This window comes from Chrysochloris asiatica, unplaced genomic scaffold (assembly GCF_000296735.1).
Source record: "Chrysochloris asiatica unplaced genomic scaffold, ChrAsi1.0 scaffold00027, whole genome shotgun sequence".
NCBI classification, from domain to species: Eukaryota; Metazoa; Chordata; class Mammalia; order Afrosoricida; family Chrysochloridae; genus Chrysochloris; species Chrysochloris asiatica.
The window spans coordinates 17,006,089-17,027,864 of record NW_006408545.1 but is presented as its reverse complement, the minus strand read 5'-3'; the positions used below and the strand labels follow the sequence as shown (position 1 = coordinate 17,027,864).

The 21,776-nt window shown below is 41.7% G+C and overlaps 1 protein-coding gene and 1 pseudogene across 1 annotated transcript in view; one reads left to right on the top strand and one right to left on the bottom strand.

Moving 5' to 3' along the window:
* Nucleotides 1-4,535, bottom strand: part of SLC22A16 (solute carrier family 22 (organic cation/carnitine transporter), member 16) — a 61,260-nt gene extending 56,725 nt beyond the window's left edge. Inside the window, exon 1 of the mRNA XM_006839987.1 lies at nucleotides 4,451-4,535. Within this exon, the coding sequence (XP_006840050.1) occupies nucleotides 4,451-4,535 (85 nt within the window). The remainder of the gene's footprint in view (nucleotides 1-4,450) is intronic.
* A 147-nt stretch (nucleotides 4,536-4,682) lies between these two features.
* LOC102840407 lies at nucleotides 4,683-19,568 on the top strand (annotated as a pseudogene).
* The last annotated feature ends 2,208 nt before the right edge of the window (nucleotides 19,569-21,776 follow it).

The window sequence follows — 21,776 nt, the reverse complement described above, 5'->3', positions numbered from 1 at the left end:
GCAACAAGCTCACCCAGTGCCAGACCTTGGTTTATAAATTCCATCCTCTAATAGGTTCATTTGACGATGGTTGATTTGAAGATTACTAGTTACGGGTGCCATCAAGTCAATTCTGACTCATAGGGAACCCATGTGTGTCAAAGTAAAACTGTGCCCCATAGAATTTACAAAGACTGATTTTTCACCAGTGATGTCATGGAATTAGATTGCCAGGCATTTCCTCTGAGGTGTCTTTGGGTGGACCTGAACCTCCAACCTTTCCATTTAGCAATCAACCCTGTGTACCACCCAGGGACTCTGATTCTAGAACTGTTATTGTTGTGTGGCCTGGAGCTGATTCGGACTCGCAGCTCTACAGAATACAGCAGAACTACCCTATAAGGTTTCCTAGGCTGTAACGGGAGCAGATTGTCAAGTCAGGCAAATACAAAGCCTGGAGTATCTTGTAGTTGTTGTTGTTGTTATGCCCCATGGAGTCGGTTCCGACTCACAGAGACCCTGTACAGGGTTTCCGAGGCTGTAAATCTTTACCAGAGCAGAAAGCCCCATCTTTCTCCCATGAAACAGCTGGTAATTTCGAACTGCTGACCGTGAGATTAGCAGCCTGATTTATAATCACTACACTATCAGAGCTCCTTGTAGTATGAGAAAGTAAAAAACTGCTCAGAAAACAAAAGGATGGAGACCTACCAAAGGGACATGGAACAACCTGAAAGAGCCCCAATAGTTAAAGATGGAACAATTTGATCAGCAAAATAAATAACATAGTATTGGATCATAACCCAAAGTATAAAATAATTATATATGAGGCCAGACCAATATATACAAATGATTAAATGTTGTAGTTTTTGTTGTTGTTAAGTGCCATCAAATCGGTCCAACTCATAGTGACCCTTTAAAGAGTTTCCTAGGAGCAGCTGGTGGATTTGAACCGCCAATCTTGTGGCTCAAACCGACCTTGCAGTGCAATGCTTTATCCCACAGCACCACACTGTTGTTGTTGTTGTTAAGTGCCATCAAATCGGTCCAACTCATAGTGACCCTTTAAAGAGTTTCCTAGGAGCAGCTGGTGGATTTGAACCGCCAATCTTGTGGCTCAAACCGACCTTGCAGTGCAATGCTTTATCCCACAGCACCACACTAGGACTCCTAAATGATTGAACTGTTGTTGTTGCTGTTAAGTGCCATTGAGTTGGTTTCAACCCATAGCAACCCTGTATAGAATTTCTGAGGAGCGACTGGTGAGATTGAACTCCCGACCTTGTGGTTCAAACCACAACACCACACCAGGACTCCTAAATGACTGAATAGATGACTAAAAAGGAGAGGAGAAATCTTTTATACAGTAGAATTCCAACTGACATGTAGCTAGTCTTCCTTTACAGAAGGCAGAATCAGTTCTCACACTTTATCCCATGAAGGTGAAGTAGACTTAGCAGCTTATTTCCAAAGAAGAAACAAAATAACCCATTGCCTTGTAGGTGACTCTAACTTACAGTACAGAGTAGAACTGGGTTTCCAAGGCTCTTATCTTTACAAGAGCACACTGCCACAACTTTCTCCTGTGGAGCCACTAGTGAGTTTGAACTGCTGACCTTTTGGTTGACAGCCAAGTGCTTAACCCCTGTTAAGCTCCTCTTCCCAAAAAACAGAGTAAGAAAATAGTAACTCTACTATTTACAGTGAGGTAACCTGGCAAACATTACCTCAACCAAGTGATGAAGGTTAGCATCACATGTCTCCTACCTCTTGATAAGATGTGAGGCATCTCTACTGTATTCTTTTAAAACTCCACAGCTCCAGGCTAATCATGAGGAAAAGAGCAAATGAATCTGGACTGTTGTTGTTGTTGTTGAGTCAGAACCGACTCATAGCAACCCCGTGCACAGCAGAACGAAACAATGTCTGATCCTGGGCCAACCTCACTACTGCTGCCACACTTGAGTCCATCAATGATGCCACCTGGCCAATCCATCTCGTTGGGGGTCTTCCCCTTTTCTCTGACCCTCCACCTTACCCAGCATGACATCCTTCTCCAGCGACTGTTCCCTCCAGACAATATGTCCAAAGTATGAGAGACGAAGCTTAGCCATCTTGGCCTCCAAGGATTAGGGGAGATCTTACAATGTACCTGGCCAGTGTGCCTTATGAATGTCAAGGTCATTAAAAACAAAAAACAAGGAAAGACTGAGAAATTGTCACAGACATGGGGAGACTGAGGAGACACGTTTACTAAACACAATGTGGTCCCTGCTTTGGCTCCTAGAACAAAAAGAAGACCCTAATGAAAACACTAGAGAAACCAAGTCTGTTGTTGTTAAACGCTGTCAAGTCAATTGCGACTCACAATGACCCTGTAAAGGATTGCTGAGGCCGTAAATCTTTGCTAGATAAGAAAGCTTCATCTTTCTCCTGTGGTGCAGCTGGTGGACTCGAACCGTCAGCCTTGTGGTTCCCAGTCCAGTGCTTATCTTCTAGAACCACCGCACTCCCAAGTAAAGTCTGCTGCTGTTGCTACACGCTGTCAAGTCAGTTCCAATTCACAGAGGGCCTGTCTGGGGTTTCCAAGGCTGTAAATCTTTGGTGGTGGTGGTGGTTCTGTGCCATGGAGTCAGTTACCACTCATAGCGACCCTATACAGGGTTTCTGAGGCTGCAAATGTTTACAGGAGCAGAAAGCCTCATCTTTCTCCTGTTTGAATCCACCTGATTGGTAGATTCAAACTGCTGATCTTGCAGTTAGCAGCTCAATGTGCAACCCACTATTCTGCCAGACAAGTAAAGTCTTTGTTGTTATTGTTGAGTGCCATCGAGTCAATTCTGGACTCATAGCCACCCTATATAGGATTTCTGATGAGCAGCTGGTGAGTTTGAACCGCCAACCGTGCAGTTTCAGCCAACCTTCGGGTCGAATGCTTATCCTATAGTACCACACCAGGACTCCAAGTAAAGTCTTGTTGTTAATGTTGTTAAGTGCCATTGAGTCCATTCTGTAAATCTCAAATCATTCCAAAGTAAAAAGTTACCTGAAGTTAAAAATATTTATGTAGAAATGGAGCAAACAGAACACAATTAAATGGTCACTCTGGTAGCGTAGTGGTTACGAATCAGGCTGCAAACCACAAGGTCAGCAGTTCGAAACTACCAGCTGTTCTGCAGGAGAAAGATGAGGCTCTCTGCTCCCGTAAAGATGTACAGCCTAGGAAACACTGTACAGGGTTGCTTTGAGTCAGAACTGACTTGATGGCACATAACAACAACAACAACAATGTCCCTGAGTCCTGGTGTGATGCTGTAGGATAAGCCCTGGACCACAATGTCAGTTTGAACTGCAAGATCAGGGGTTCAGATTCACCATCACTCCTCAGAAACCCTTTACAGGGTCACTATGTGAGTTGGAACCAACTCAACAGCACTTAACAACAATGTCATGGAACAATTTATATAGAAATTGTCAAATGGTAACTAAAATTGCTGTGCAAACTTTCACCAGAAACATAATAAAATATGATTTAAAATATATATATTTATATGTAGAATCTCCAAATTTATAGACTCAAACCAACAGTGATCTATTTTCTGAAACAAAAACTGTTTCAATAGGGATAATTTTATATTCATACGACAGCAAGGCCGAATATAGAAATGTGGACTGTCCCACAAAACTCACATCATAATTAAGAGCCAAATGGGCTGATGATTTGATTATTTATACTGATAATAGAATCAGTTCAGACAAAAAAGAACATTACTGTATCATTATAATATTGTTAAGTGCCATCAAGTCGGTTCCAACTCATAGCAACTCATAAAGTTTCCAAGGAGCAGCTGGTAAGTTTGAACTGCCGATATTGCAGTTCAAACCAACCTGTGGTCCAATGCTTATTCTATAGCACCACACTAGGACTCCAGAGGAAGCAGAAATGGGTACTGTCAAAACCAAACTCAGGGGACACTGCACCATTGACAAATATTACCTTCTTGCTTTACAGACTTGCCTACCTGACCTGACCCGAACACACCCTCTCACTTGCTCAACACCCTCTGACCACCTCAGTGGTTCTTGAACTCTTTAGTCCCAGGAGTCCTTTCCATTGTTCAAAATTGTTGTAGCTTTTGGGTGCCATTGAATCAATGCCGACTCAAAGCAACCCCATGTGACAGAGTAGAACTGCCTCATAGGATCTTCTTGGATGTGATCTTTATGGAAGCATGCTAGGTCTTTCTCTCACAGAGCTGCTGGATGTATTTGAACCTCCAACCTTTTGGTTCGCAGTCCAGTGCTTAAGTGTTGCACCACCAGATTTCCCTTAAAAAAATCATTGAGGACCTCAAAAGGCTTTTCTTCATATTTTAAATACATTCATGTAATATTTACATATTATAAATTAGAATGAAGAATGAAAAAAATCTATTAATCCATTTAAAAATACCAATAACAAACTCATTACATGTTACCATCAAAGAATGCATAAGGATGACGAAGGTGGCACAAGACCAGACGGCATTGCCTTCTGTTGAACCTGGGGTTGCCATTGTGAGAGATAACTTGATGGCAATTTACTACAACATAATTTTCTAAACAGAACAAGACAAAATTTAGTGAGAAGGCATTGTCTTCCATTCATTTTCTTTTTTCTACTTTAATATGCTGTACTGTTGCCACTGGACTTTCACGAAAGAATGAGCATAGAAAAGAATGCCAACAATGAACATCTTAGTGTTATTATGAAGAAAGCTTTGTCCTTGCTGGCCCATGAAAGGGTCTTGGATGTCTCGAGACCTGTGGATACCCTGTGAGAATGGCTGGTCTAGCTCACCCCTCCTGTACATTCTTCCCCCTCTCCCCTCTTCTTTCCCTCCACACTAACTCCTACTGTCAGCCCCTCCTTTCCCTTCACAGTCTGCGTCTCTCAGCAGTTCACCTTTTCTATTTGCTTCCACTCTCACTCATTTACTGGTTTTCTCGCCCCATAACTTTCTTCTCTTCTGTAATCAAAATATGCAGCTGTTCTGCTTCTTACGTTGATTTTTAAAGCGCACGAGGTGAATGTTTTCTCTTTGTCTATCAAATATATATAGTCAACTAACTACTTACTGCCAACCCACTGCCACGGAATTCCATTCCAACTCATAGGGACCCTGTAAAGTAGAACTGCCCCATAGGGTTTCTGAGACTGTAAGTCTTTATGGGGGTAGACAGCCTCCTCTTTCTCCCAGGGAGCACCTGGTAGGTTTGAACTGCTGACCCACTGCAGCAACAGGGCTCCTTAAACAAGCCAGAAAGTCCCATCAAAGGTAGAATTCAAGTTCCATTAAGGATAGAAATGATGGCTCAGTCACTTTCGTCTCTTTTGTAGTCTCTTTGGGTAGATGGCAACATGCGTAGTACAAATCTGTAGACTGCTGGAGAATCCCTCGTGCTAAAGCAGAGTGTCACTGTAGTTGATGCATATTTAGTACATCTGAGAAGGAGAAGTTTTCAACAGAACAGAGTATCTGAAAAATTTTGACTGAGTTCCCCACTGAGGAACATATATGCATGTGCATGTATATATATATTTTAAAAGAGCATCTGTGGATATACATATTCATATAATACTGAACTCATATTTTATACATTAAGATGTAAATTTGTATTATGTATATATTTACTTGTATATCCCTATGTTAAATTGATTTTTTATCACACCCAAAGCACCACCTTTGCCCACTGTATGTATGAACACACCCCACTTAGGGACTATCACAAGCAGCAATGCTGAGCAAAGTCAGAAAAGTGGCTGTGAAGTTATCAGTGACCATCCCTCATTCACCGGGGTGACTGCCAAAGCAGTAGGTCGCCACTCACTTCTCATGGAACCTGCGTAGATAAAGAAGCAAGCTGTAATCAGTTTAAAGTGTTGTGGTTATCAGGACACTGCAGGCTGCTCATGCTGGCCACTTTCAAAGTTGAATTCTGTTATTGCCGTGGTCCTGGTAGCTAGTTTAGAGAGGAAAAACACAGCAAAAGACAGACAGAAATTAAGTGGCTTTCTTCTTGCACTGGAAGGCAAGGAAAAACACACCAGTTATGATTTCATGGTCTCTGTGGAGTGAGGAGCCCTGATGGCACAGTAATTAAAGTGCTCTCAGCTGCCAACCCAAAGGTTGAGGGTTCAAACACCCCCACCACTCTATGGGGAAAAGACATGGCTTCCTTAAAGCTTGTTGTTGTTGCTGTTGTTAAGTGTTGTTGAGTTGGTTATGACTCATAGTGACCCTGTATAGGGTGTCCAAGGAGTGGCTGGGCTGGTGGGTTTGAACTCCGACCTTGCAGTTAGCAGTTCAGTGCTTATCCTACAATGTCATACTAGGACTCCTCCTTGAACATTCCAGCCTTGGAAAGCCTATGGGGCAATTCTACTCTGTTCTATAGGGTCACAGAGAGTTGGAATCAACTCAACAGTCATGGGCGATAGGATGAGAAAAGTTGCAAAGAGAAGAGCTTGGAGCCTGGTACTTACACCCTTGGGACTGATGGGCCAACTCTAGTTTCCCAGAAAAGGTGCCCCTGACAGAAGAAAGGAGTCTGTGGGTGGAGCAAATGGTTAAACACTTGACTGCTAGCAAAAGGTTGATGGCTCAAGTCTGCCCAGGGGCACCTCAGAGAAAGGGCCTTCCAAAATATCATCCATTTAAACCCCTGTGGAACACATTTCTACTAGCACACATGAGCTCAGAGTGGTGTCAGAAGAACAGTGACCAGCAATCAGCCCTCAGCTTGTTCCAGGCAGAGGACTGGCAGGAATAGCAGGCAAAGAAGTCAGCCTGAGTCGCTAAGCTCAACAAACCCAAGGGGCTAACTAGGATCACAGTTAAAGAATCAGTGCTGAAGAGGTGGGACAGTCCTGCTGGAAAGGACATGCAGACCAACCCAGATCAGCTAGAGAAACAGAAGATATTTCCTGAAAGAAAGACCAGCAGGAAAAAACAAATCAAAAATAAAAATGCCTGTCTGTTTGGCTATTACAAGAGTAGGCAAGCTGCTTGCTGGGGAACCATCAAGGCAAGCAATCAAGTCCCTTCAAGACAAATCCCTCTCCAAGACTGAATCTCAAAGGGAACACATGAGCAGGCATGTAAGTTTGCTGGTGACCGTGTTGTTCTACATTTGAATGGAAGTGGGGGAAAGGCATCAATGAAGATATGGGCTGAGTTTGACCACATTCCATAGACTACCGTTGACCTCAAGATGAGAGAGAGAAGAAGAAGGACTGGTTGGTCCGAAGTTTGGGGAGAATTGGAAACTCTTGAGCCCATGGGTATTGACTTAGCCATGGAGAGCTAGAGCTGAGAGTGAAGTGTCCAGCTGATATGAAGTTGGGGGGAGATGCACAAGAATGCCCAAGGTTGCAAATAGCACCCATTTGACCTAGCTTTGATGACTTGATGACCAGAAGCTCAACTAGAGGAAGATAAAAAAATTTGATACAGAAAGTGTAAAATCACTACAATTTGATGAACTTGACCTATACTTATAGATGTAGTAGCTCAAAATACCAACTGAGAGGGAAGGAGTCTTCACATCAAGGATACAATCTATCCCCTGGTATACAGGGTTGATAGGGATGGGCAACTTAGACATTGGCTACCTAAAATGACGGGGTGGTGGTGGTGGCTATAAAGGCACAAAGTAGCTGGCTTACAAGTTTTCAAAAGAGAGTTTAGTTTCAGAGTGAGCAGGGGAAGGTAGAATCCCCATGAATAGTTTTCATCTTGTCTAGACGGGTCTGTTAAAAGTTAATAGAGACAGAATTCTTTTGATTCAATAGTGAGTAATTATTAATTGTTTTGGACATATTGTCAGGAGGGAACAGTCGCTGGAGAAGGATGTCATGCTGGGTAAGATGGAGGGTCAGAGAAAAAGATGAAGACCTCCAACGAGATGGATTGGCCAGGTGGCATCATTGATGGCGTCAAGTGTGGCAGCAATAGTGAGGTTCTGCTGTGCATGGGGTCGCTATGAGTCGGTTCCGACTCGATGGCACCTGACAACAACAATTGTTATCACGACTAATTGCGATTGTCACAACTCTAAAGGAAGAAGTTTTGTTCCAAAGACCCACATGAACCACACCCTGAGACCAGAAGAACTAGATGGTGCCTGGCTCCCACTGCTGACTGCTCTGACCAAGACCACAGTAGAAGGTCCTAGTTAGAATGGGTAAAAAATATTATATTTTTCTTTTTTTAAAAAAAGACCAGATCTCCAGGTCTGAAAGAAACTAGAGGAACCCACAAGACTATTTCCCTGAGACACTCTTCTAACTTGAAACTGGAGACACTCCCAGTGTCTGGAAGACCATCTTCCAGGTAAATAATAGACGGGACTCAAAAACAAACAATAAGACCCATGAAAAATAAACAACTACATGAGACCAAAAGGGCAACATTTGCCCAAAATGAAAGATAAAAATACAGGGAGAGACAGGGAAACTGGACAAACAGAAGCAGGAGAACTAAGGGAGGAAATAGGGAGTGTGCTGACCCATTGTGAGGGTTTACCAAGATCATAGAACAATATGAACTATTGATTAGAAAACTGATTGGTATGTAAACTTTCAATAAAGTACAACAAAATGTGTGGGTTGTTTTTGTGGGTTTTTTTTTTTTTAGTTCTGTTTTTTAAAAAAGGTCTTTGTTAGAGATTGTTTGATCCAACATTACCACCGAAGCAGTACTGCTTCTTTGGAGCAGGTTCTAAAGGGATATCATCTTATACAACAGAAGTACTCATTTCCTCTTCTGTCCATTCACACTTGTAGTGTGTGCTGTATTAAATACTGTCAAGTCAGTTTTCAACTCATATCGAGCCCATGTGACTGAGTCGAACTTCTCCATAGGCTTCCTGGTTATAATCTTTACAGGAGCAGATCTCCAGATCCACTGGTAGATTCAAACCGTTACCATCTGTCAGTTAGTCACCAAGTGCTTAACCACTGCATCACCAGGGCTCCTTGCAACACTATAAATAAATCAATGTTTCCAAATTTGATGTATAAATTGAACACTCAATCCTAATAAAAATGTCAACATTTTTTTGTTGTTGTTTGGTAAAAGGGGGAAAGTCAGGAGTGACCAGATTTACTGACCATAAAATTCATTAAAAAAATTAAAAAATAAAAAATAGCTATATAATTTTGAAAAAGAAGTTTTGAAGGGGAACTAATCCTACCAGGTATGAAATATAATGAAACCACAATACCTAAATCATGGTGGTATGGTCATAAAAAATAGACATACAGATCAATGGGAAAGAAAGAGACCAATGTACATGGAAACTTAAAAAATAAAGGTGACATTTCAAGTCATTAAGGCACAGATGGATTGGTCAGTAAAAGAAGCTGGGACAACTGGGTAGTCATCTTGAAAATAAGGTATGAGGGGGTTTCATGAACATTTTGAAGGCTGCTTGTAATATTACACCAAAATATATTTCAGATGGATCAAAGATTTAGATTTGAAAATTGAAACTAAAAATACTAATTTTCAAACTTCTTGGCCTCAGGACCTCTTTACATTCTTAAAAATTACTGAGGACCCACAGAGCTTTCTTTTTCTTTCTTTTTTTAATTGTGGATAGTATCTATCAATAAGAATGCTGTAGAGTAATCACTGGACGATTAACCAGAAAGTCAGCAGTTCAAACCCCAACAGCTACTCATCGGGAGAAAGATGAGTCTTACTACTCCTATAAAGATTTGCAGCCTCAGAAACCGCATCCAGGATCTCTATGAACTGACTCACAGCACGTAGCAACAACATATCTACCAATATTTCACGTCACCTAACCACAACATGGAGTCCTGGCATGGTGTTGTGGGTTAATGAGCTGGACTGAAAAGTCAGCATTTCAAGCTCACCAGCTGCTCCTAGGAAACCCTGTCATTATGGGTTGGAACCAACTCAATGGCACTTAATAATAATAACAAAAACAACATATCTATCAATATTTACTGTGTTCAAAATTTAAATAGAAACAAAAATATATTATTTGCTCATTTATTTCAAATTGCTAATTTGTAACAAGTAAACAAATAATATTTTTATTAAAAAGAACTATATTTTCCAAAGGAAAAAAAAAGTCTAGTGAGAAAAGCAACATTATCTTACAAGTTTACAAATTTCTTTAATGTCTGGTTCAATAGAAAACATTCTTAAAACATATTTCTACATTCAATCCGTTGTGATATGTTTTTTTGGTCATTTATATATGAAAAAGGAATATCTGGCTTACACAGATCTGTAAAGGGCAAAGTAATTAAAAGCCTTTTTAGGTACTTGAATATTCTTCATTGATGCTACACCAACTCAATCAGTGTTAGTTTCTTAAAGAATATTATGATGTGGAATCTGAAACCATATCAGAAAGTCTCATATTTTATTACATTAAAATCCATTGGGCTATCTTACACTTTGAATGAATCTTTTCCTCACACATGAGTGTTAACATTACACACTGGTCATTTCGGCAATATTGGTTCACTGAGTTATACAGACATTCCAAATGTTGACACAATTTATTAGACAATATCAAAAACTCCCATTTGTTATCATCACCAGCAATCTCATTGGGAAAGTATTCAACTATTGTGAAACTAACAAGGTCCAGGTGCAGACATCAAGTTGTCCAAAATTTAAGATTTTCTTGAAATCTTGGATTTTATTTCTGGCAACAAATACTGTCAATTATTTCCCCTAAAGTAACACTTTTAAGGAATTTAAAATAAAGTCTCGCTTCATTTATTTTCCAAAATGTATCTGCCAAGTAATCCAGCATAAGTAATTACAGTTTCTCAGTTGTTTTTCAAGTAAAACTCTTGCTGCATAAAACAGCAGTTAATCTGACTTACGACTCAACCGTATGAGTGTTTTTCCTCAAGACACACTATGTGTGTGCAACAGAACTCCTCCTGATTGCTTCCCATTTCATCACACAGAATACTAAAAAGACTGTATACATGGATCAAGATTCAATAAAATTAATGATTTTTACAGCTTCATCAAGGATATTTTTAAGCATAACTCATTTTTTTACAGTGTGTAAAACAGCAGACTGTGTAGATATGTGCACACTGATGTTCATCACATCACTACTCACAATAGCAAAAAGATGGAGATAGCCTAAGTGCCCATCAATGGAAGAGTGGATAAACAAGCTTTAGTACAGACACACAATGGAATACTATGCAACCTTGAAGAATAACAATGAATCTGCATAACACCTGATAACATGGATGAATGTAGAGGACATTATGCTGAGTGAAATTAATCAATCACAAACAGACAAATACTGTATGAAACCATTATTATAAAAGCTTAAGAAAAGGTTTCCATACTAAAAGAAACATATTTTGATGGCTACCAGGGGTGTGAAGAAGAGGAAAGTAATTCACTGCTAGAGGGTAGACACATGTTAGCTTGGGTGATGGGCAGGGCAATATACAAGAAGGGGAAGGGCAATACACAAGAAGAGGGAGGGTGGCAGATAATAATGAAGATGGGGATGACTCAGGGAGGTATTCATGGGCTAAAGGTGATATATACACGACCTTGGAACAACAGTGCTATGTGAATAGAAACAGGGATTGAGACATAGGCTGAATGGGTAAGGGAGGGACAAAAAGTTTCATGTGTTTAACTGCCTTGTGGATATTGGTTTCCCCTGCCTACTATTGTAAAATAGACATACATGTGTGATAGAAATGAGTATTGGGAATTATGATTACAGAAAGCTTGTAAACCCATCTTCAACCTACAACTAATTGGATTTACTAAAAGGGGAGTTAGAATTTACTCAGAGAAATAGGCTTCTTGTTAAACCTTTGTAGAATATGAGGCCTTAGATAGAATCCTGAGTCCCACCCAAAACCTTCTGAGTTGGGACATTTGCATTTGAAAAGACATGCAGACCAACACTGGAACTGCTGGGTGAACAGACAATTCTTATTGAAAGAAAGACCTGCTGATAAAAGCAGACTGTTTGGCTTTTTGCGTTTCAAACAAGCAGCTCACTTTGAAAGCATCAAGGCAAGAAAAGTCAGCCCATCAGGGAAAAATCCCTTCTAGGACTGAAAGTTAAAGGGAATCCACGAGTTGTCTAGTATGCTTGCTGGTGACCACCTGCATCTACCTGTGAGTCAAAGTAGAGGAAATGCAGCAATGAAGACACAGACTGAGTTTGGGCGTGTTTCATTGGCACTCGTTGACTTTAAGATGAGAGAGACAAAATGAGAGGATGGCTGGTCTGAAGTTTAGGGAGTTGTGTGAGCTCCTGAGCCCATGGGCACTGACCTAGCCCCTGTGGGATATGGCTGTGAGTGAAGGGCCCAGCTGGTCTGAAGTGCAGGGAGGTGTGTGTGAACTCCCAAACTTGCTGATCATACCCATTTGACCTACCTTGGATTGCTAAGGCTGAGCTGACCAGAGCCCAAGCAGATGAAGATAAAAATGTTTGATACTATGAGCAAGTATAAATTGTTACAATCTGATGAACTCGACTTTTGCTTATTGATGAAGTTGCTCAAGATTCCAGTCTGAATGGAAGATTCTTCATATCAAGGTTCATGCTTGTCTCCTTAGTGTACTTACTGGGTTAATAGGGATGAGCAATCTAGACATTGGCTATCAAAACTAGGGGGGATATAAAGGCATGAAGTGGCTAGCTTACAAGCTTTCATGGGTGTGCTTAGTTACAGAAGGAATGGGATAAGGTAGAATCTCCACTAAATAGTTTTCCTCTTTGCCAGATGGGTCTGGTGAAAGTGGGTGGGGAATGATGCTGAAATGATTTTATTATTCAATTTTGAGTAATTGTTAGCAGGATTAATTGTGATTGTCAAAACTGTAATCATAGAAGATATGAAACTAAAAGGAGGAACATGAGTGAAGTGTAAGATCCCTACCTAGAAAATCAGCGACAGCAGAGATGGGGCAGAGGCAATGGCATGGAGAGACAGAGCAACTGGGCTCTATACCCTGGACTGAGTAAGTCTGTTAGGCTGAGGTCAGGAGGCTGGCTTACAGAATGTGCTGTTTAAATGCATATATTTATTTTGTTTTGTATCTGTGCAACAAATATTTTTACTTTGTTCATTTATGAAATATAAGATGTAAATGGGCAACAACAGGAAGTAGGATAATTGTTGCAAGGAGGGGATTATATTCATTTAGATGAAACAGTGTATGATTTATTGACTATAAAGCTGATGATTTTGTCTGTAAATGTTCACTTAATTCACAATAAAAAGTTTTTAAAAATATTTTATAAATTATAAAAAAAAACAACACAATTAGAATTCATTCACCGCTGTCATCTGTTAATGTTAACAATCTTAATCCTTGTAGCTCAAATTTTCCTTTGTTTTCTTTAAAAGATACTGTGACCTATTTATGGACCAAAACATTTTCACTATTGTCTTCTCTGGGGACATAGCAGTTATCTTGTGGGGATATAACTGATTAACAAACAGTATCCACCCAGCTGTACAATGCCAATGACCTCTTCAAATAATTAAAGCCACAAACATGTGTCTCCAGTGCCACAGGGAAGTCATTTATTATTAGGGAAACCATTCCTTATTAAAAGCTGACAAAAATTCTTGATAAAAGAAACATTCTATAATCCTGGTATGGCACTGTTGGATAAACAGTCGACTGCAAAGCCAGTGATTCAAACCTACTAGTTGCTCCTGGAAACCCTATACAGAGTCACCTTGAGTCAGAACCAACTTGATGGCACTTAACAGCAATGATGGTTATGGGAAGGAGGAGGAATTATTCGTGGGCTAGAGGATGTTGTTGTTGTTAAGTGTTGTCAAGTTTGTTCCAACCCATAGCGACCCTGTACAGGGTTTCCGAAGCTATAAATCTTTACAGGAGCAGAAAGCCTCATCTTTCTCCCACGGAGTGGCTGGTATTTTCGAACTGCTGATCTTAATGTTCACAGCCTGATTTGTAACCACTACACTACCAGAACTCCTTGGGCTAGAGGATAGACACATATCAACATGGGTGACAGGGCAGACAATATATAACAAAAGAGAGGTTGGCAGAGGAAAGATGCCGGTAGTGGCAGACACGGAAGAATGCAAGAGATAAAGTGAATAGAAGTAAATACTGTTAACTCATGATACATGGAAAGGATTGGAATTATAGTAGGGAAGTCACATATATGATTTGTTCAATGTAGAACTAATTATCTGCTCTGTAAAATTTCACTCAACTCACAATAAAAGATTTTTTAAAAAGAAGAAAAGAAAAAGCAGACTGTCATACCTTTCTCCAGAGGAACCTTTCAGTTGTCCTTAAGTGCCATTGAGTCGGTTCTGACTTACAGAGCCTTGAATAGGATTTCCAGAAGCTGTAAAGGGGTGGGGAGCCTTTAATCTGCCAAGGGCCATTTGGATACTCATAATATCACTCGTGAGCCATACAAATTATATTTGGTGAAACATTGAATCAATTCATCCCTAACGTGATGGCAAGGAGCTCTGGTAGTGTATTGGATACAAGTTGGCTGCTAACCTCAAGATCAGCTAGTTTGAAACTACCAGAGGTTCTGTGGGAGAAAGATGAGGCTTTCTGTTTACATAAAGATTTAGAAACAGCCTTGGAAACCCTATACAGGGTCGCTATGAGTCGGAACCAACTCCACAGCACATAACCACCATCACCAATGTGATGTCTGAAACTGCGGTTGCCTTGACAGGGCGAGACCAAATGATTTTATGGGCCTTATGTAGTCTGGGGGCAAAACCTTTCCACAATCCTGCTGTAAATCTTTGTGGGAACCGAAAACCTCATCTTTCTCCCTCAGAGCAGCTGATGACTTGAACTGCTGACCTTGTGGTTAGCAGTTCAGTGCTTTTCCTAAAGAAAATGCATAGAGCATTTAAGCATTGTACCAGTGTTCTCCCATAAAAATTACAGCCCGAACAACCCTATGACACAGTTTTATTCTGTCACGGGGGGTCACTATGAGTTGAAAACTGACTTGAAGACACCCAACATCCACAGCAAATTGGTTAAATGAAAGCCAAGGCTGCCTGAAAGATGCCCACAGAACAGGGCATCAGAGAGTTTATACTGAAAGAGGACTTGTTTGTTGTACACCATTGAGTTGGTTCCAACTCATAGTGACCCTGTCTAGGGTTTCTGGGGTATAAATCTTTATGGGAGTAGAAAGCCCCATCTTTCTCCCATGGAGCAGCTGGTAGATTTGAACTGCTGACTTTGCAATTATCAGCCCAATTCATAGCCCACTATGCTACTAGAGCTCCTTGAAAGAGGACTGCTGGGGTCTCTAAAACATGAGAACTATTCTAACCAGATAATTCCAGTATGAGCTTGTGGCAGACCTGTGTCTATGGCAACAAAAGCATGGATGTCAGGTTTGACCTCTTGAAACCAAATTCTGTTTGGGGCCAAAGAGTCATCCTATAATAACAATCCCATATAACTTTGACTGTAGAATAAGCGCTGGACTGCTAATTGCAAGGTCAGTAGCTCAACCCAACCAGTCGCTACTCGGAAACCCTATACAGGGTCACTATGAGTCAGAACTGACTCGACAGCACTTAACAATAACAACATGACTGTGACTGGAAATGATACACATATTTATAATTCAATTTATAACTGACATTCTCCTCTCCCCAGCACTTCCCACTTCCAATTCTACCACAGTAAATCATGATACAGCCCCTGCAAACAGCAGACCTGGATTGTTTGTCTAAAGTCTTACCAGTCTGGCTTGTTAACTAAGTAGTCTCCTCACCTTTAGCAGCTTCACCACTGAAAAGCTCACATTTTGCATTCTGACCGTGGCCTCCCACCCTATAGCTCCCCACCACCTTCCCATGGACCTATTTCCAGCATCATCCCGTAGTTCATTGTCTGACTCCCCACCAGCTTCTCCAGTTTATTGCCACTTTCCCAGCCTCAATTCGCTCCCCAGCCAGCGTATACTCTATAGTTGGCATTAGAACTATGCTGTCACGATGCCATTAGTGTCCTCATGGACACCCTGTAGTAGTTGTTGTTGTTGTCAAGAGCCTTATGCACAATAGAACGAAACACTACCCGGTCCTGCACAAGCCTCACAATCTTTGTTAAGCTTGAACCCATTGCTTCTGCCACTGTGCCAATTCATCTCACTGGGGGTCTTCCTCTTTTTCATGGACCTTCCACTTGTTGTTCTTCTTCAGAGACTGGCTCCTCCGGAAAATGTGTCCAAAGTATGAGATGTAGTTTTGTCATCTTGGCTTCTAAAGAGCATTCTTGCTGTACTTTTTCCAACACAGATTTATTTGTTCTTTTAGCAGTCCATGGTACTTTCATTATTCTTCTCTAACACCATGACTCAAATACATGAATTCTTCTACAGTCTTCCTTATTCATTGTACAACTTTCACATGCATATGAACCTATTGAAAATGCCATGGTTTAGGTCAGATGCACCTTAGTCCTCAAACTGACATCTTCTTGAACACTTTAAACAGATCTTTTATAGCAGATTTGCCTAATGCAATCCGTTGTTTGGTTTCTTGACTGCAGCTTCCATAAGTGTTGATGGTGGATGCAAACAAAATGAAGTCTTTGACAACTTCAATCTTTTCTCTACTTTCATGATGTTATCTATTGGTCCAGTGATGTGGATTTTTGTGTTCTTTACATTGAGGTGAGACCCGTACTGAAGACTGTGGTCTTTGAGCTTCATCAGTATTTTAAGACCTCTTACCTTTCAGTTAGAAAAGTTGTATTGTCTGCATATTGCAGGTTGTTAATGAGTCTTCCTCCAATCCTGATGCCGTATTCTTCTTCATATGATTCAGTTTCTTGGATTATTTGCTCAGCATACATGTTGAGTAAGTATGGTAAAAAGTACAACCCTGGTGCACACCTTCCCTAATTTTAAACCATTCATTTTCCCCTTGTTCTGTTCAAACAACTGCCTCTTGGTCTATGGCTCCTCATGAGCACAATTATGCATTCTGGAATACTCATTCTCTGCAATGCTGTCCACAGCTAGTCATGACCCACACAGTTGAAAGCCTTTGCATGGTCAGTAAAGGTTCAGTAATTCCTTTCCTAGATATATACTAGGAGAAATGCGTGCATACGTATCTCACAAGACATATATAAGGATGTTCACAGAAATACCATTCATTGTAAGCATAATCTGCAAACAAGATAAACATATATTGGCATCAAATGACTAAACTGCTATATCCCTGCCATGGAATACTATATAGCAATGACAATAAACATACTATATGGATCAATCTCACAAGCACAATTTTGAACAAAGAAAGTCAAAGAGTACATTTATTAAATATTTATATAAGTTTAGAATCAGATGTGAGAATTAGTAGTGAGTTTAGGAGAGGGATTAGAGATTGGTATAGAGCATAACAAGCTATCAAGGGTATCCCAAGTGTTGAACACACAGTGTACTCATTTTATAATTCATCAGATTGTGTATCATTATGGGTACCTTTATATATATATATATGTATGCTATGTTTTCATTTTACAGTTTATAAAATCTGCATTCAAGGAATTCAGCAATGCGCCCAATGAGGCATGATGGGAATAGGTGCCAAGCTACATGCAATCTGTTCTCATGGTGCCTACCAGCTAGATTTCAGCCCTAGGTGGCCAACTAATCCCTACTGACAAGGAGGCCTCTTTCCTGAACAATAGCTCATTTACCCAACTATAGGAAGTCTTAACCAGAACTGCCCACAGGCAATGTAAGTTAACCAGGTCTCAGATGGCACTCAATATCTAAGCCAAGCCTACCCCATCTGGAAAATAACTAACACTGAGTTGAAGACACCATCATTCACAAAACCCAAATATCTTGGGCATGGTGTCCTAGGACCAGGTTGCTGTTAAGCGCCGTCGAGTCAGTTCTGATTCATAGCAATCCTGTATAGGGTTTCCAAGGAGCAGCTGGTGGATTTGAACAGCCAACCTTGTGGTTAGCAGTCTAGTGCTGATCCTACAGCACCATACTAGGATGTCTTAAGGGCAGGGGCAAAAGATCTCATCAATTCCATCTATCAAAACTGTCCCATATTCACTGCACACATCCCACCTCCTTAGTCCAGGGCCTCATCTTGTCTCAGTTGGACTCTTAACTTGGTCTTCACTGGCCTCTTTGCCTCAATTCCTTCAGTGCACCCTCCCCTCTGCCAAAGTGACCTCCCTAATGGTGGTGGTAGTGTGTTGTGGAGTCAGTTCTGACACATTGCAACCCTCCATAGGGTTTCCAAGGCTGAAACTCTTTATGGGAGCAGAAAGCCTCATGTTTCTTCAGTTTCTAAAGAAACTGGCTGGTAGTTTCGAACTGCTACCAGAGCTCCTAGTATGATGCACAAAATATTAATGAGGATCTTATCAGTTTGCCTCTTGTTTCCCTTCTTTCACACTCAAACTGTGCACAGCAGCAGTAATAAACCACTTAGTGGTCCTCAGATATGCAGTTCTAATTCACATGTATATATGACCCCACGTCATGGAGTAGGTTTCCTTGGCTATACTCTTTACGAAAGCAGATCACCAGGTGTTTCTTCCATGACACTGTCCCAAATCTTTAGGTTAATAGTCTAGTACAAACTGTTTGCACCACCCAGAAACTTCAATGTAATATACACAAGGGTTCTACAAAAAAGTTTGTGGAAAGGGTCCCGTTGTGCTGCGGCCCTGCGTGACCTGAAGTCCTTCGCCAGGACCCCACACCACTCCTCCCAGATGCCATGGATCCCTGCCTGCCGCCCCTACTCAGACGCCATTGGCGAGTCTGGTTCCCTGAGACCCACGCCTGCGGCCCAGCCAGGCCTCGTCATTGCAGGAGGAGCAGCTGCTGCACCCTCAGTGCTCCCTGGACAAACTTGTCTTCCGCAGTTAAGACCTACCGCAACCGCTGGTATTGGGCGGCATCATCCAGTGCACAGAAAGACGTGCATTCTTGTTTCGAGAAATGTTTGCCAAGCTGCCCTTCTGCATCCACCCCAACCTGTGCAAGGTGCTGATCATTGGGGGCAGGGACGGGGGTGTTCTGTGGGAAGTGGTGAAGCACCCCTCAGTGGAGACCGCATTCCAATGTGAATCTAACTAGGATGTCATTCAAATCACTAAGAAGTTCTTGCCAAGCAGGGCGGTTGGCTACTCCAGCTCAAAGCTGACCCTTCATGTGGGTGATAGTTTTGAGTTCATGAAAAGGAATCAGGATGCCTATGATGTTATCATCACTGACAATTCAGGCCCCACAGCCTCACTGAGAGTCCTATCAAGGAATCCTATTACAAGTTCATGAAGACTGCCCTCAAGGAGGATGGCATGCTCTGCTGCCAAGGGGAGAGCCAGAGGCTGCACCTGGACCTCATCAAGGAAACGCAGCAGTTCTACAAGTGGCTCTTTCCAGTGGTGGCCTACGCCCACTGCACCATCCCCACCTACCCCAGTGGCCAGATCGGTTTTATGCTGTGCAGCAAAAACCCAAGTTCCTGGAGCCTGTGAAGGAGCTGAGGCAGCTGTTAGTACAGCTCAGACATGCACCGGGCCACTTTTGTGCTGCGCGAGTTTGCCCATAAGGCCGTGAGTGACTTGAGCTGAGCCCAGAGCTCACCACCACTGGAACCATCACCAGAAACCTCAGACCAGGGAACCTCCAGGTGCCCAGGCCTCTGCAGTCCAGCACAAGGCCCTCAGTGGGTTCTCAGCTACCAACCAAGTGTAACCAGCCCCAGAATATGGACCAGGCTGCTCTGCTGGGCAGACTGTGTCTGTCTCTGTTTCTGTGCGGCGGGGGGGTGGGGTGGTCCAGCCTCCAACCTATACCAGCTGTATACAGCGCCTTCTTTGTCTTTGTCCCCTTGCTCATCAAACACGTGTATTTGTCACAACAACAACAAAAAGTTTGTGGAAAAACTCCGTCATCTTTTCATTCCATTTTTCCATGAACTTTTGAAGCCCACCCCAGCCCCACCCCCGTGTGTGTGTGTGTGTGTGTGTGTGTGTGTGTGTATTTAAAAGTCCTGAGCATTCTTTCGATTCAAACTTTCCTTTCCCTGCTATGAAGATAAGATCCTGATTAAGCAAAACTCCACTTCATTCGCCCTTTGGCTGGCCCTCTAGCACTACACCACATGTCCACTCCCTTACAGATTTGTTTCCCTTCAGACAGGTCATCCATGCACCCCACCAGAACAATGGACCAATACTGTGGTCACAGCTGAGGAGGGACACAAATGGGAACAGAATCTCAAATACAATAGGTAGGAAGAGCAGAGATGATGAGAACTCACAGGAAATGGGCCCACGTAATTTAGATGCTTGGTGAAACACTGTTCTGTACAAAGAAGCATTAACTGGAGGTACCCCACTGCAGTAACGAGTATGGACTCCAGAGTCAAACTACCAAGGTTTGAATCTGGATTCTGTCACTTGCTACATGTTACGTTGAGCATGTCACAGTGCCTCAGTTTCCTAATCTGAAAGTTGGATTGTGAGAATGAAATGAGTTAATATGCATAAAGTAGGTTAACTATTACTACATTCATAGCTGTAGTCAAAAAAGAAAAGCCAAAAAAGTTTACAGGTGATAAAAAGATTACCTAAATCCATAAATAAGGAGCTCTGGTAGTGTAGTGGTTACGAATCGGGCTGCTAACCTGAAGGTCAGCAGCTCGAAACTACCAGCAGTTCCGCAGGAGAAAGAAGAGGCATTCTGCTCCCATAAAGATGTACAGCCTCAGAAACCCTATGCAGGGTCACTATCAGTCAGAACCAACTCCATCGTACTTAACAACAACAACAACAAATCCATAAATACGGGTTAGTCACAAGCTCCACATTCCAATTCTAAAATCTCCAAGATAATCGAGGTGTCCTTATAATGCAGATACCTGAATCCCAGTTTCCTCAATACTCTCTCACAGGGCTTAAGCTGTGATACTTATGATTTCAGGACAAGTCCTAGAGTGGCTTTTTAATTCTTCTCAGATACACTTAATAGTGATTAGGATAGTACTTCCCTCCCTTTCTATTAATAAACATAAAGAGACCAATCAGAATAAATACTGGGGGTGGGGAATGGAGTATCATATTCTGACCAGAAAGTCCCGGTGATATGTTCCTCTAAAGATTGTTGGTGTTGTTATTCAGTGCCATCAAGTCGGTTCCAACTCATAGTGACCCTGTATAGGGTTTCCAAGTAGCAGCTGGTGAGTTTGAACTGCCAACCTTGTGGTTCAAACTGACCTTGTAGTCCAGTGCTTTATTCTACAGTGCCATACCAGAACTCTTAAGATTACAGTCTCAAAAACTCTTTAGGGCAGTTCTCTTTCCTACAGGGTGCTATGAGTTGAAACAGACTCAATGGCACACAAAACAACAGTATGTCCTGGCCAAGTCCTGGTGTGGTGTCATAGCATAAACATTTGGTCATTAGTCAGTTTGAACCTCAAGGTCAGTGACTCAAAGTCACCTGCTGCTCCTCAGAAGTCCTATACAGGGTCTCTATGATTCAGAACCAACAACAGCACTTAACAACAACAACAACCACAACCACAAACTGTTCTTATCTTCTGTTGTTAGCATAGACTTGTTACTCATTCTTTTCTGTTGGCTGCTTTTACCAGCCAACCCTACCCGCCCATACTGGCATTCAAGTGGCAATAATAGTCATGATTTACTGGTAACTTACTGAATAATAAGACTTTTGCA